Source organism: Anabrus simplex, chromosome 1 (assembly GCF_040414725.1).
Source record: "Anabrus simplex isolate iqAnaSimp1 chromosome 1, ASM4041472v1, whole genome shotgun sequence".
Classification (NCBI taxonomy): domain Eukaryota; kingdom Metazoa; phylum Arthropoda; class Insecta; order Orthoptera; family Tettigoniidae; genus Anabrus; species Anabrus simplex.
In genome coordinates, this window is record NC_090265.1 from 620,384,991 (window position 1) to 620,402,138 (window position 17,148).

At 39.7% G+C, this 17,148-nt stretch overlaps 1 protein-coding gene across 1 annotated transcript in view; it reads right to left on the minus strand.

The window, feature by feature from the left end:
* Window positions 1–3,715: 3,715 nt before the first annotated feature.
* Window positions 3,716–17,148, minus strand: part of LOC136871126 (keratin-associated protein 19-2) — a 31,136-nt gene continuing 17,703 nt past the window's right edge. Inside the window, exon 3 of the mRNA XM_067144961.2 lies at window positions 3,716–4,652. Within this exon, the coding sequence (XP_067001062.2) occupies window positions 4,276–4,652 (377 nt within the window). The 3' untranslated portion in view covers window positions 3,716–4,275. The remainder of the gene's footprint in view (window positions 4,653–17,148) is intronic.

Below are 17,148 nucleotides of genomic sequence, written 5' to 3' on the forward strand. Positions count from 1 at the left end.
AGACCTATCTGTGTCGGTGCGACGTAAAGAAAATAGCATTCTCAGAAATCTGGGGCTATTTCCACAACAAGCCATTCATTAGAATATAAGTTCGGATTGGAGGTCAGTAAAATGATTCAAAAATACGTATAAAGTTAGTAGAGAAACCAAAGCTCTATTCGGCGACTTATATCCGGGTAATTTTGTCACACACGCACCGAATGTGTCGCCAGAGTTTTCTATAGCGTATATTACACAGTACCAAATCGATTTCCTTCGCATATATAAAATCTTAATACAACTGCCTTGTTTGAACCCCCGTTCTTTGTATTCGAAGGGCAACACTCTACCTGCTGTTCAATTCACAGAGGGAGAAAATAATAATAATAATGATAATAGTAATAATAAATAAAGTATTGATTTAATAACCATTCCAGTGGTGTAGGTTTTTCATGACCAGCCACGTTCCAGTCTTTTGCCATCAAACGGTGTTCGTTAATGTGTCATTACATATCAAGAGGCTGTCTTATATTTAAGCATTTTTAAACGCGAGCTAATTGCATCGGAAATCGTCCCTTCAACCTTGTGTACCGCAAGCACTCGCTTAACCAACAGAGTCAACATATTGAGAATTACAGATAATATATGAAACTGCAATGTCGTAGTGTTTGTGTGTAGTAGACAGAAATGGTAGGATTTAAAAAGGAGAGATCAGATTGACTTACGTCAAATTTTGTCCTAAGGCAATAACCTCTTCGGTAATTATTACGGCTGACAGGCACATATAAAACAAAAGGTTTTTTCATAAGCTTAATTTTCAGTTGTTTTTGCTACAGTTCATTTATTATCACATAGATGCATATGGTATGTACATTTACTTGAGTACAATATATTTTGATATCAGTGAAAATAATCTTAGCAAGTGGTGCTGTAAAGTGTATCTATACAGGTATCGAACTATCTAAAGAATATCCCATTATAGTGTCAGATCTCTGTAATTACAGCTAATAAATCGAGAGAGCGGTTGTTTTCCTTTCTGTCAAATCCGAAGTGCTATTCATTAAAGACAACATATCACTTAAAATCTCCATATTATAGTACATTGGGTCGTTACGGATCATGATATATTTGAGTCAGTGCCCAAAATAACATTTCCCATTTTTGTTTAACGGTGATGTGATAGGGTTAATGAGGAGTAATGTTGCAAAAGTTGAGAACACTTTTCCATAAAAACGGGTGAATACAAAAGTGATGAAATTCGTGACAGGAATTGACATATTATTATGATTAGTTATGGGGATGTAAAGGCATACTCCTAGGTCAAAGGGGGTAATAGTTACTTTGATCCATAGCGCGTAATAATTGGCGTTAGCAGTCATGAGTGCACTAACGATCCGACGAGTGCGACATGTACTTCTGCTTGAAAGGATCAGATTGATTGGCTTCAATAGATACATCGCACGAGGAGAACCTTAACTACTTACACTAATTTTCTTAGTCCAATGTTGATTGCTACATTTTGTAGGTTTGTGCAGTGGGGGTAGTAAATAGCGGTGAGAGATTAGTATATTCCACGGACTCTTCGGCATAAAAAATGGGTTACACTTCAGCAACATCAATTTCCGTTTAATCATTCTATATTACAGTACATTCACATGAGATATTCAAAATGACCACCGTCCATCTCCAGACATAGGCGAATCGACGTGCAACACCTTGCGCCGTCCGGAGCAACTGTTCTTTACTGACATCCGTGTGCACTCTTGCGGTGAACACCTGAGAGCTTTTCGGTACTACTGTCTAAACAATTTCCTACAGATGGCTCAACACGAGCAATTCAATGAGTTGAGGTCCGATGACCTCGATGGCCAGGGCACTGGTCTCCTGAGACCTATCCATCTCTGCTGAAATCTGTACATATAGTGTAATCTAACTATAGGACTGAAATATGGTGGCTCCCATCTTGTTGGTACCGCACGCTTCTTCGAACGACAAGAGTAGAATGGCGGAGGAACAAGGTATACCTCCGTCCGTCAAGGCGTTTGGAGAAAAGATACGGCTCCTCAAGTTGACTGCTGATGATCCCGGCCCACACATTAATCTGCCAGTTCACCTGATGCCCACAGTCACGAGTGGCGTGTGGGTTTTTGTGGACCCAAGCATGACTGTTGTGCGCATTACATACGCCCGCACGGTTATTGCCTCCTCAGTCCAGGAAGTCCGGATCTCTCTCCCGTTCATTAAACACCCCCGACAGATTGAAAATGGTGGATTTGAGCGTAGTAGTTGAGTTTCAAGTCATCGTTATGCAGAACGTTATGGAGCTCTGGGCAGTCTGTCGAGAACTGAGAATGCGATCCGCGGAAAACATACCCAGTTGCAGAGTGTGATGAATCGGTGGTCTTCCCCGATTGTCAACGGCAGGTAATACATCTAACCCCATCTCTCGCGTCTATCTAGTCGCTGGATCGAGGTAGCGAGGGCATCGATAACGTTCTATTTAACACCTAGTGGTGAAAACAGCACGATTGCCATTCTCTTCCAAAACCAACGGCATGTCTCAGCATTCAGTTGTACTTGCAAGCCGCAGCTCGGTTGTCATACGTGCTATACTGTACAGTATGTACAATGTGCAGTGTCACAGCTACACTGATGTTAAAATGGCATATCTGTTTCATTATGTGCGGTACTGGAAGCTTATTGTGTTTACGTGTTTACGTGGGAGTATTCAAAGACTGCTGCGGGACCCACCCTTTGTCCGTCTTGATGAAACAGCGATAATTAAAAGTAGGATGTTAAACGAGGACATGAAGGTGTTACAGTAGTTGCTTAAACCGGTGTATAACAGACGTGCAATCCAGAAAAATAATACTAGCCCCATTTTACACGCGGAAAAGTTTAAGATACGGTATTAGTTCATATCTTACTTCAGCATGTTGTGACGGGGCTTATGCCCAGGTTTTGGAAGACGATATTTTGTATTCATATTTTATAAATATAAATATAAATAAAATAGAAGCTTTTGAATCCCTATGTTATGTGATATAATATTTCTAAATTGTTTGCGGTTAAAGCTCACTTAGCAATGACAAGTTTCACAGCTTTCCATACCTCACTGCTGTTGAGGATGCTAAAGTCTGGCCTGCATTATGGTGTGATATATGTTTAAAATATGAACTGCACTAGATCCCCCATCTCCCCACCCCATTACAGCCACCAATAAGTGTCCGTACATTGAAAATCGTACAAAGGTTGCTGTCCAGCAATTCTGTCATATTTAACTCAGCATTCTACGTTACCTATGTAAAATAATATCAATATAAAGACAAATCTAAACATTGTATCTTCATCTTTATTTTTATTCTACGTAAGGAAACTGTGTTGTATTGCCAATGAATTTGAAAAAGTTTTTACAGCAAGGACGAATGGCTTCATCCTCCTATATATGTTTCGACTAATCCTCACACACATGGTACGTTGTCGACTCTGATAAACACCCGTTTATAAATCGCAACACTTAAAAATATTATCTTAACCGTTCAATTTTCAGTCACGTGTTGGGGCTTAATATGAGGTAATAACAAACAGGATATTTTTCTAAAAAATGTTGGATGTACTTTAATAAATTTCTAAATACAGTATTACATTCTCAAACCCAAATACAAATACAGTATGTGAAATGAGATATTAATTACAGTAATAATAATAATAATAATAATGTTAAAAATATTGAAAATACCGGTACCTAAGCTTTCTGAATTTTTCGGGGGCTGTTTATTCACTGTTACTCATATCCAAAAATTTAAATATTCCTCCTAATACCATTTTTCAAATATTCTAAAGTAAATAAACTACTCTTCCAACAACTACTATATTACAATCATGATTTACAATGCATTATTCGGCAGATGTCACACTGTAATCTGAACATTTTACTACGGTATTTCTTTCTGACCGCATCTCCACTCCATATCATTCAAATGAACTGAGCTAACAAGATATATTACGAATACAGTTCATTCTAAAGGAGTGGTATTTTTTAACCAAATTCAGAAATCATCAAAGAAAGCTAATTTTAATGGATTAAAGAGGGTGTAGCAAAATGATGAAAGTGTCTTACTGAGGATTAATAAATATATTTCAATATTAATTCCTTGGTATTTACAGTGACAAAAAAGGAAAACCTGTTTTTAAGGTACTTTGTGCCGCACGTTGGTGCTTTTAGCGTTGAATCTGACCGATATTCCTTCTAACAAAACCTCAGTTACTTGTTAAGTTTTAAAACATATGTATTTATTATCCATATAATGCGGAATTGCTGTAGTATCCTCCTGCAGTGCCGTAAGGGGCGCTATATCCTCCAACACCATTCCCATAGGGTAGTCCTCCACCATAGCCAAGCCCACCGAAATTGCTGTATCCCACTCGATTGGAGTAGCTGAGACCACTGTACCCAAGTCCATTATAGCCAAGCCCATTGAGTCCATTATAGCCAAGCCCGTTGGTGTATGCCTGGTTTCCATAACCGGGATTATAGTACCCTAATCCATTATTATATCCAAGGTTGTTCAGTAATATTCCATTGGGATAACCTCCATTGTTGTATCCTAGGCCACCAGTATAACCACTGTAGAGAACGCTGCTTGGGGCCCCCGAGTAGCCATATCCTAAACCTGAAACAAAGGAAAATAATTTCATTTAACTAGTTGTAATTAAGCCATGCAAGTCTAGTGACAAATTTTAAAGACATTACTGGCGCAGCTAGGAGACAGACGAGGTTCGCAAATGTGGACCTGCGCGCTTTTCTAAAAAAAAAACATACATTGAGTTGTGCTGGTTGTGTACAAACATAGATATACCGGATTGATCCAACCATTAAAGAGCAATTAGAAGTGTTATGAAATACAAGCATTACACACAATAGGAATACATGTTGAACAGGTAAACAGAAAATAGGTTAAGATCACAATTTCCTTCATCACTTGCGGCTTGATATAGTAACTGTCCTGGTTGCCGCTCTGGTAGTCAGTCGAGGATTTCGACGCGGGACAGTGAGCCGGCCTGCTTCGAATTTGTGTGGCCCCTACCGCTGGTGCCCCACGGACCCTTCGACCAACGAGACCTGTCACCCGACGAGCACCACCACAACTAACTGAGAAATGGTGGGCCTCGGGAACTGTACTCCGGGCCATCTTCTGAACAGATTAAAGTGGAAGTAACACCATTGCATCGTCACACTCGCCTTGATTGCCAAAATAACCGGCGCACGATTGAAAATTGTACTCCAACACTATAACACAGCAGAGCTTACCGGTTCTGACTGGAGGAGCTTTCACTGGGCGTCTAAAGGCTAGAATACCTATGCACCAAACTGCTTTATGATACCATATCTCTGTTAATTTCCAACCAATTCTGATTACATTGGAAATAGCTTTTCGGTCCACCATATATAGTGTGTTTATGCTCGTTGTCGGTGAAGTGAAGTAATTTGCATATGGATTCAAGTTTGTCTAAAGATATCAATCAAATAAGGGGTGTGGCAATGGTACAATTTTTCGAGAAGTAAGACCTAAAATTTGGAAGGCTAAGGTAACGTACATCTCATTGTTTATTAACTGGAATCAATTCTCTTACCCTGGGTAGAAACTGAAATAACATTCCTCGAGACTTCATGTAACGCTAAGTGCAGTGATTGTTTCCGTTACATTCAACTGGACGAGTTCAAGTGAAAAAGAAACGCTTGAAAGACTTTACTGGTTGCACGATAATTAGAGCTAAACCTTGGGATTTAAAGACTTTACAACATGTTTGTTTCTTACGTATTAATCTATGTCATCCCTGTAAAAAGTACACTAACACATCTAGTACGAATAGTGTCTCAAAACAATGGTCTCTTCTGTAACATTTCAGCCTCATCACGGTATAATTCGGCAATATCAACATCGCTGTCATCAGAATTAGCGATAAAATTACAACTACTACCCTAATTTAATATGCCTTGTATAGCATCGCTAGAAAAATTATCCTTGTTTACCGACGCCATTGCGAGAAAAGTATACGAGCAAATAGTCGATGAACTTTTAATATCGATAACTTGGTGAAAAATCGTTAAAATGGATCGATAGATGATGAAACGAAATAATGAAGCTTTATTTAGAAGGCTGTGAAGAGACCTCGGACATAGTTCGAAAGAAACTCACGAGATGGAACGACAATGCACATGCGGCGCAATGCGTGTCTGACACGTCACTCCACAGCAGCGGGCGGCTACTGCATGACGTGTGCTACACATCGCGCCACGCTGTCGGGTTATGAATTATCGTATTCGTATTAGTTGAGCCCCATACAGTCACCGCTGTTTTAAACGGACTATGATAGTTACTGCACCCACGTGGTCAAGACATCTAACGAATACGTACAGCTTCGCGTTGGGTACACTATTGCCATAACTCGTACTGACAGTAGGCATGAAACGCGCACACCCTTGCCCCTCTCACCCGCGTCTTTCCCTGGCGTATATCCTTCCTCCGCTTTAGTCTACTCAAAAGGTGACCCGGAGAATAGAACCATGGAGGTATATCGATTACCTCGTCCCCGGTAACGGAGTCCAACCAGACGGCATAAGCCCAACCCTTTGTCATCACGACGTACAGGATTGCTACCCCTAAGTGTCTCCATGTCGAGAGAAGACAGATTGTAGTGGAGACGTCGTAATGATCCCTGCCTTCTCCAGTCAGCATCAATTTGGTCTGGAATCCGTGGGTTAGCTCGAAAATCTGGTGGGATTAGGGTCACTTGGTGCAGGATGTCTGCTGGATTGCACGCCAGCATCCTGATCGGGGAGACAGAGCTGGACCGGCTGGGTAGTTCTGTGCGTTGTCTGGTGGGTGATCTTCTTCATCTTGTTTTGAAAAAGGAGCGATGATGTCGTTCCGCTCGCTCAGGTTCCGAATCACTGCTTGCGTCTGGCGTTGCTTTTCCTGAATTGCCTGTATCAGGCTGTCTATGTTGCTTTCGAACATGTTCGCTGCTTAGTCAATGTCTGCGAGCATATCAGCGATGGATCCTATTTTTTAAAATAATTTCAAGATCTTACTTAGTGAATTTGTTCCTTACCTGTTGTAGAAATTAAGACGGTTTTTTGGTAGTTGTAGCCGGAAATTTGTTCGCTTATCGAAAATAAGCATGGTATTGGTAATTCATCGCCAACTACCTGAACAATATATCGTGCTCTATGCTCTGAATACATGGCCTTTTATAATCTTGAGTTGAAATCATTTTTTTATTACTTTTCTCCAGATGGAACGGTTTTATGCGGTTCTCTGCCAGTGATCTTTAGAATGTCTTTAGAATGGCATTCCTGTTGGTCTCAGTTGGTCTCGAGGACTCCACTCCAATAAGAGTTTTATCTATCTCTATTGTTTCATACTAGCAACATGGATGGCCTATTGCCATGTCAAGGTAGCTGTACTCTCTACAACGTCTTTAACCTGTTTTATCGATCTGATGTGTTCTGCCCTCTTCCTGTCTTTCCGTGCAAAACCCAGCATTGAGCTCTCCGTACAACTTTGGATCGTTCTAAATTTTCTTTTTGAAAATTCGTTCGATGTCCACGTTTCAGAATCAAATAATCCGCCACATCATTTCGGTATAATTGGCTGATGATGATTCTCTAGGTATGTAGGTATCCAAGATACTTTTGGCATTCTTTTTTCCACATCGCATCAATTTTTCCAGTTGTACTGCTGCGTTTGCGCCCGGCCTGATCGACCATTCTTTTAAGACGTTCATGAAAAGTTCACATAATCCAAAACTCATCTGAATGAATGTTGAAAACTCCTCTGTGCGCCTTACTTGTGATTGTATTCCTTGGTCGGTCTTGCCGCATAATTTAGGGTCGTCTAAGAGTAGCCTGTGCGTTACATAGATTCCTGTGCTTGCAATAGTATATCCACTTTGTTTCTCCCATTATGTATCTCAGACAGTGTGTTTAAAGTTAAGTAGAACTACAGGACACTCGATACATTTCCTTTAAATATGCCTTACTTGATGCAGATGTCTCTAGCATCCCTTGATGGTTTACCTTCAGACTGGTCTGCCATTTTGATAGAAAGCTGCATGTGATGGGTATTGTCAAATGCCTCCTGGTTCGGTAATAATCGACGTACGCATTAAACAAAGGCTTTTTCATCTCACTTGCTATTTTGTGACAGTTATGAGCTCCTCCTTACTGTACATCGCTGTACTTTTGTGGCTTCTTCTTTGTTACTCCACGAGGCTGTTTTGATCCAGATGACACTGTGTCTTCTTTATGAGAATGGACATGATTACTTTTGTACATTGCTGATAGGCACTGTATTTGCTAACATTAGGTTTTATTATTATTGTTATTATCATCATTACTAACGACAAATTATATGATTTCATTTTCATCTTGTATCATAGGGATACCGAAAAGCTTTGTTTAATATTTTACAGCCACGTAAACCTTGTGACTACCTATATAAACACATACTGAAAGTTCAGTACAGACCTCAATAACTGAATTTCACGGAATGCAATACGCGTGACTTTTACGTTAGAGTGACGTCTAAAAATAATTTCCATTGAGATGAAGAAATCTTGAAATGTATTCATTTTCGGGATATTGAGTATGCAGGAAGAATCATGATATGTACCATTACCTTTAAAATTAACTACGTGACAATGTAGGCTACGCTTCACTTTCACAATATCAATGTAAACAAAATCCTAATTTCACGGAAATACCTGTAGTGTGTGACTGGCTCTACTTAAAACTTGATATCTCGTAGCCCTGTGGTCGATATCAACCGTCACGTAATACTACCGGCTTATTACAGAGGTCTGGAAAACTAGGAGTTGACCAGGGGATGTTTGGAGGTAAAAGCGGAAGTTGAGAAGCGTTATATAAGTCAGGGGAAGAAACGCAATGTTCAGTTTTCGGCTCCATGATCTGTATTGTATGGGTAGGGGTGATAATGATGGTCATTGGTCGTATAAACGTTTGTTTGAAGGGAAAAATCTACGCAATTATTGGCCTTTATCTGCTGCAATCGAACCGTAAGAAACTGTAGTAAATAATCATTCAGAGAGTTTAGTGTTCTTTTAGTTATAGGTGTTAGGAAACGAAGCAGTGTTGGAAATTTGTCGTGTATTATCTGTAATGTGTGAGTAAATATAATGACTTGAATCTTTCGTACGGAGCCCCTTAACTGCCAACCGATTAATTTTGCTTTCGACCCCTAAACCTTATGCATACCACACGAGTCTTTGACACAACTTGCCTAGCAGTAGAAAGAAATGGAAAGTACAGGAACTGTAAAATTTGCATTGAAATGTTTTAATCCAAAACAAGCATTAAAATCGGCTTTCTTGATATTTTACTGGATTAAGTCCAGCTCCATGGCTAAATGGTTTGCGTGCTGGCCTTTGGTCCAAGAGGGGCTACGATCCGGGCCCGTGGTGCAGGGGTAGTGTGCCTGACTTTTACCTGGAGACCCGGGTTTAATTCTCGGCCAAGCCAGGCATTTTTTTCTTGGATGTGAGAGCTGATTCGAGATCTACTCAGCCTATGTGATTACAACAGAGGAGCTATCTGACGGCGAGTTGGTGGCCTGGTATAGAAATCCAAGAATAACGGCCGAGAGGATTCGTCGTGCCGACCGCACGACACCCCGTAATCTGCAGATCTTCGGGCTGATCAGCGGTCGCTTGATAGGCCATGACCCTTCGGGGCTGTTGTGCCATGGGATTTGGGTTTGGACCTGGGTTTCAATTTCCGGCTGGGTCGAGGTTTTAACCTTTAATTGGTTAATTCCTCAGGCTTAGGGACTGGGTGTATGTGCCGTCTTCAACATTAGAATTCATCATATGTAGGACCCCTTCCTCAGAGACAGGCGTCATATCGAAAGACCTGCACCAGGCCTGTACGGAGGCCACACACCATTAACAAAATATGTATACCGGATGAGAAATATGAAATACCCTCGCATTTGACTATGATAAACTGGAGAGGATGATAAGAAGGAAATGAAATGGCAGCGTGAAATAAGCAATAAATATTTACGACTGTCGGCCTCGGAACGGAAGTACGTATAGTTGTCTCAAAAATTGACGTTTTTCCCCAATATTTTGTCCCACTATGCTCATGTATAAATTGATTTCAAGAATGACATTGGAGAAATAAATATTTGTTTAGTTTATGCAAAACAAAGGCGTACTTTATTTTTGGATATACAAAGCGGTTGTTGTGGGTCCGAGCCAGTTAACCAGGTAGCCTCAGCTGAGTAGAAATATTGTGTGAATTTAAGACTTAAGTTCCATTTCTGCTCCAGATGTTAATTGTCGTTTATTTATTCGATTGTTTGGCGTATGGCATTACATATTACAAATATTTTAAAGAAAGGCTAAAACGAACAAAAACACACAGACAAACAATCAAACAATAGGGCCTATATCATTGTTGCACCTAGAAAAACCGCTATGTGATAATATTTCAGCTTTGAGCTCTGACTAGAAAGGTTCTGCCATCTAAGGTTCATTATTGTATGTTGGGTATTCAGCCCGAAGGCTGGTTGGATCCTCAACAGGTTCACCATTAGCTGTCATAGATGGCCTAGGTGTCACTGAAGAGGTGTACTAGGGAAATGAGGAGTGAGGTAGTTTCCCATTGCTTTCCTCAATTCATTATTGCATGAACTATAATAACGAATTTTCTTTCTGTGACATGTGATGCGGGTCAGTATTTCTCCCCTCAACATTGTCACATAACAGTATTATTAGGCGCAACGACCAAATGCCATGCAAGGATATCCTGTGTTCTTATAAATGAGGAGTAAACCATTGCATCTGCTTCACAACTGTACGTCAAATAAGTTTGCCACGTCTTACGTTAACAAAATCCTTCTCCGACTAGTGTAGAGCAGATCTCGTACCGCAGACACTCCAGCGAGTGTAGGTGGCAATCTGCTATATATGGTAAACTACGTGCTAGTTTGCTGAAAAATAGTGTTGTGTGTGGTGAATGAGTTACAGTACAAATGCTCAGTCGCCGAGACACGAGCATTAACTACTTTAAATTAAATCGACCAGGTGAGTTGGCCGTGCGGTTAGGGGCGCGTATCTGTTCCTTGCATCCGAGAGATAGTGGGTTCGTACCCCACTGTCTGCAGCCCTGAAGATGGTTTTCCGTGGTTTCCCATTTTCACACCAGACAAATGCTGGGGTTGTACCTTAAATAAGGCCACGGTCGCTTCCTTCCCATTCCTAAGCCCTTCCTATCCCATCGTCGCCGTAAGACCTATCTGTGTCGGTGCGACGTAAAGCAAATAGCAAATAAAATCGAATCGAAGGAATCGAACCGAGGACCACTTTACTGAACAATCAGCCAAGGAGGCAGACCCGTCTCTAACTGATCAACCAAAACTTACCCTGACTATTGTTAATTGAGATGTGTTTTGTGTCTTCTCTCATCACTGATTTCCTCTCCCACCGCACTCTTACCAATCGGACCATATTAACCTGACACTTGCCACTGAGATGTGGCTGTGTGTTCGGCGTATCTCAGGTTGCTGAACCCGCCATTCGAGACATTCAAGATCTTTAAAGGTGACGCCTCACTCCACAGGCCTGCATGCCTTACGTAAATCAGGCTGTTTATCACAGATCATTTCTGACACATTCCATATTCTGATATCGCTACGTAACTTACAGTAAAGTGTCAGCTAAATGTCAATTTAACGCAATAATGTAACCTCTCCCTGCAGAAGTCTCGTGCTTTCAGTGCATAGTCACATGCCTCCAGTACAGTACACTTCGAAGAGACATAGCCAGTGAACATGTCGACCAATTTAAAAGATTTCAGTTATAGGTGATTGAGAAGACTGAATTATTTCAGGAACAATATTGAAAAATCAGTGATTTGACCGTCTAAATATCAATTCCGATCTCTCATGTTGGGTAAAGGTCTCTCTGAGGCCAAAATTGCCACAACGATTGCCCCACGACACTGAGGAATGAGCAAAAATGTAAAAATTTCCGATATTTTGTCATATCGACTTCTGAATGACAATTCCAATCCTTGATGTGTTTATCATTGAATAGAGAGTCTTGCGCCCGACATTATGATGCCATTGGGAGGTGGTGGTGATTATTGTTTTAAGAGGAAGTACAATTAGGCAACTATCACCTATATAACACTAATCAGAGAGAGAAAAGGACAAATGGATCCGACACTTAAAAATGAAGGTATCGGCCAAGGAAAGACAACGGCCACGACGAGCGTGCAAATGAAACGCTCCCTATGCCTCGAATGCTCTAATACCGTCGGGGTCGGAGCTCGGATAGGGTACATGAAAGTGACTGAAGTGGCACAAGTAAGTGGAAACAATGCCAGGACTCACCTAAGGGTCGTCAACCTACACTCTCAAGTTAAGAGGCCCGGGGGCCCCTTTTAGTCGCTTCTTACAACAGGCATCATGGGTGTTGTTCTACCGCCCCCACCCACAGGAATAGACTTAGGGCAATTGAGGCAGAACTTGAATGGTTTACAAAATTTTGAAATTTATAACATGCATGCTTTGGCTATAGGCCCTATATAATTAGCCAATCGTGTCGTAAGGCTACCAAGCAGATAAATACTGTAATATCAATAACATAGCAGCCGTAAAGATACGGTACGTAGAATAAGTTGCTTTTTCACTTTATTTATTGATTCACCCGGAAGGACGTGGGTTCGATTCTCCGTCAGAAATAAGAAAATTAAGAAACGAGATTTCCACTTCCGGAGGTGTACATGTCCCTGAGGTTCACTCAGCCTATCAAAAATGAGTACCACGTTAATTCCTGGGGGACGTAGGGACTGAGCGTAGAACTAACACACTACCCTATCATGTGCCGAGGTTACAGATAGTGGAAGCCTTCACCTTTCTCCCCTCCCAGGGTCTTCATGGCCTGCACGGAGGTGACTTTGCTTTCTTGCTTTGTATTTATTAAATGACGAGACAGTTGCCTACCATGATGCCATTCGTCTCCTACTTCAGAGCATTATCAGCCACTTGTAAATGAAATAGTATCTATTTTACTAACATGTCTTCTAGTTTACAGCCAGTCGCACATACACCGGGAAAATTGTCCGAAAACCCAAAGGGACAGTCCTCCGCGCATCTCCAGCCATATTTTCATCATATGGGCTAGTGTAATAGTTATTAAGCATAGATTAATCATGGCAAACACAAATGCCACCAGAACATATAGAGTGCAAATGTAAAAGTTCAGGGCAGTTGAAGCGAGAACAGCAGGTTCATCGGCATAGCAGTGCGGCAGATAAGATTCATGTTTATGACAACATTACTATTAATCACTTATGCATAATAATAATAATAATAATAATAATAATAATAATAATAATAATAATAATGGTAAAATGTTGCTGCTTGTTTCGATAACAAATCCAAAGCACAGTTTACCAAATCTATCATAAATAACATGTGTCCCCATAGTTAAATAGTCAGCGTTCTGGCCTTTGGTCCATAGGATCCCGTGTTTGATACCTGAACGGGTCGGGGATTTTAATCTTAATTGGTTAATTCGTCTGGCTCGGTGCTGTGTGTGTGGGTGGGTGGGTGGGTGGGTGGGTGGATGGGTGCTGTCTTGATAATTAGAAATCGTATTAGGTAGGGCCCCAAGCTCACAGGCATGCAGGTTGCCTATAGGTCTCCTGCCACGAAAAGACCTGCAAAAAGCCTCTCCGGAAATCATATGCCATTATTATTATTATTATTATTATTATTATTATTATTATTATTATTATTATTATTATTATTATTATTATTATTATTATCATCATCATAAATAATTATAATATGTGTTAACAGCTTTTAGAAATATGATGTTGAACAATTACTACAGAGTCAGCGACAATATCTTCTACTAAGGAGCAAAGGCTTTCCTTATTTATTCTTAAACCAAACTGTAGCTGCCTATGTGGATCAGCGGTAGAGTGTCGGCCTCCGGATCCCAAGATAGCGGGTTGAAACTCGGCAGAGGTAGTCGGATTTTTGAAGGGCAGAAAAAAGTCCATTCTACACTCCATGTCGTACGATGTCGGCATGTAAAAGATCTCTGGTGACACATTTGGTGTTTACCCGACAAAATTCATTAAATCTCAGCCATAGACGCCCAAGAGAGTTTCAGTTTACTCGGTCTGCCACCTAGTGGGGGCCTAGAGTAAAACGGAACGTCGAAATCGACGAGCAGACAGCCAGATGGCGTCAAATTGAAATGTCTGCACACGGTAGCTGAGGCCATACGATTATTATTATTATTATTATTATTATTATTATTATTATTATTATTATTATTATTATTATTGACCAAACTGTACGTTTGCCATCAGTCGATAAAATGTTGCCCTCGCACAGAACGGGAGGCCACGAGGGACGAAGTATCTGTTGCCGTTATTGTACGATATTTCTAATTCGAAAAAGCAATGTAGTGTAGCTTTCACAGATGGTCTATTTTTCTTATACTGTAGATGTTTTTCTTATTGGTCTATAGTGTTTGTCTCATTGCGTATTGTCAGATATAAGAGCATGGACAGTGTTAGAATCTTATTTCGTCGCTACACTATTTAGAAATGGTTTACCTCTACGGGATAGGATTCTTCATAGTTGTTTATCCGTTATTTTTCAACAGCTGGGTAAGTATATGTTTCACTTTATGGTGTTACCTGTTTACAAAATATCAATTGAAGAGCACGATTCAAACTCATAGCTTAGAGTTTTTTCCCATTGCACATCGTCTGCAAAGGGACGTTGAAGAGTATGATTCAAACTCATAGCTTAGAGTTTTTTCCCATTGCACATCTTCTGTAAAGGGACGTTTCATTCATTCCATTATAATTACCACCAACTCCGTGAATGTTAATGTAATTTACGTATGTCCACTTTGATGAAGTAAGGTGTATATTATCTGATGTAAAGTTGTTGCATGATACGACTTCTTTAAAATGCAGCGGCCCTATGTCTTGCCATGGCATCAGCAACCAGTCTTCAAATGGCATTACTCTCAGTAACTTAGGTAGTTGCTTGTTATTTTTTATGTTGTTGTTGATAATGATGTTCTCGTTGTTCTTTTTATTGTTGTTGTTTAACTCCCAGTTCATTTAGTCTAACGAGACATTCGCTAACTCCTTGGTCATAATTGAAAATATTCGGAAAGCGAGAATCGTCGCAGTTAATAATAATAATAATAATAATAATAATAATAATAATAATAATAATAATAATAATAATAATAATAATAATAATACTTTCACTTCGGCAAGTGAAATCTAACCACAAAAGTAAATAATGATCATTTTTACGTCATGACAATAATTATAATAATTTAAATAATACCAGTAATCACCATTCAGTGCCAACTTCCATTCACCGTTTTCTTTACGCGGTCATAAAGGTGTCTGAACTGAAACGCAAGGCAAGATATAAATACAGATGAGACAAGCTGCAAGTCGTTAAGTTTTCAGGAAAATTTAACAACAGTATTTGTTTAATATTGTTCATAGAATGGCATTCATTTTAGTTTTAACACTTTCAAAATATGTTGTGAACAGAAGCAGTGCATTTGTATGAAAGTATTTACAGCAAAGAAATGTTTAATACTCTCCCTGCAAACTACTTTCTTAAACATTCGTTGTCTTTTAAAAAGATTAAGAGTTCTTTAAAGAGATATATATTTTCGATTTATCTTGATTTCTTAAATTACGAGATTCCTAAGACTGACAAATCTTACAACATTTTATTAAAATTATACAATACAAATTGAATTTTAAAATTTGTAAAAATGAAATCTACACAGCTACAAAGATAAATACGTTCTGCCATGAACGATGGAATAATATACGTCCAGAATCCAAAGAACAAAACAAAAAAACTAGAAAACAAATTATAAAATTATTGACTTATGAAAGAAAGTATAAAACATTAGAACCGTAAAAAAAATTCAAAAAAAGTCAAAATCGTAATCCTGCAAATGATGTCGCAAATTATGTACGATCCATTTCGGGCAATTCTTGAAACTTCCTGAATGGTGGAGTGTGGAATTCCCAGTGAACATACGTTCACAAATACAGAAGGAATGGTGCTCCGAGCTCCTAAATATCACCAATTACTTGGACATTTTGTTGATATTGCCAGTTCAGTGTAATATTTGTTCTTATATGGTGGACCAAAATAAAATTTTCTTGGCTGCAACTTTGATAGGCAAACACATTCCGATCATCAGAACAAATCAGTAATCACGAATTTTTCTTTTGAATGCACGCGTATTCAATGCAAAAATGGAAAAATAATAATAACTTTGATGAACATAGAATATGATGGAATCTTGGAGAGCTCTATTCTGGTACACACACTGTAAGTCGACTCCTGAAGTGTTTCATCAAATGAAAAGCGGACAGTAAATCTGCGGCTTTAATCTAAAGAGCTCTTCTGGCGGTGTTTCATATCCAGCCTGGAATGGAATACGTGTTGGTAGATTAATTAATAACACTTGAGCTGAAATTCAGTATTTGATGTTTGTAATTTACATTATATGATGAAATGAATTGGATTCTCAGTCCAATGTAGAAGTAACATTCACTATTACAGTGAGTCTGCTAAGGGAAGCTTTCGTAAATATTTTCTACGGACTTTGCAGGTAATGTACATAAATTTGTTGGACGGCGTTAGCCATTATCCATTATTAGCCATTTTCATATTCGTCATCAAAACACCGAAACTTGTTAAGTTGCTTAGTATGGATATAAAGTCGTTCATATAAATATAGTTCAGTCGTGAAGAGTAGTGGATTGGCCGCAGAGTATGTTATTTTTTAACCAGTTGTTTACGTCCCCCGACACAGATACTGTAGGTCTTATGGCGACGATGTAATAGGAGGGGTTATGAGTGGAAAGGAAGCGACCGTGGTACTTAATTAAGGTACATCCTAAGCATTTTCTTGGTGTTGAAATGGGGAAACCACGGAAAACCATCTTCACTGCTGTCGACAATGGGGTTCGAACCCACTATCTCCCGAATGCAAGCTCACGGCTGCGCGCCCCCCACAGTGTGTCGCTGGGATGCACTATAGGGGATAGGTTACAACACG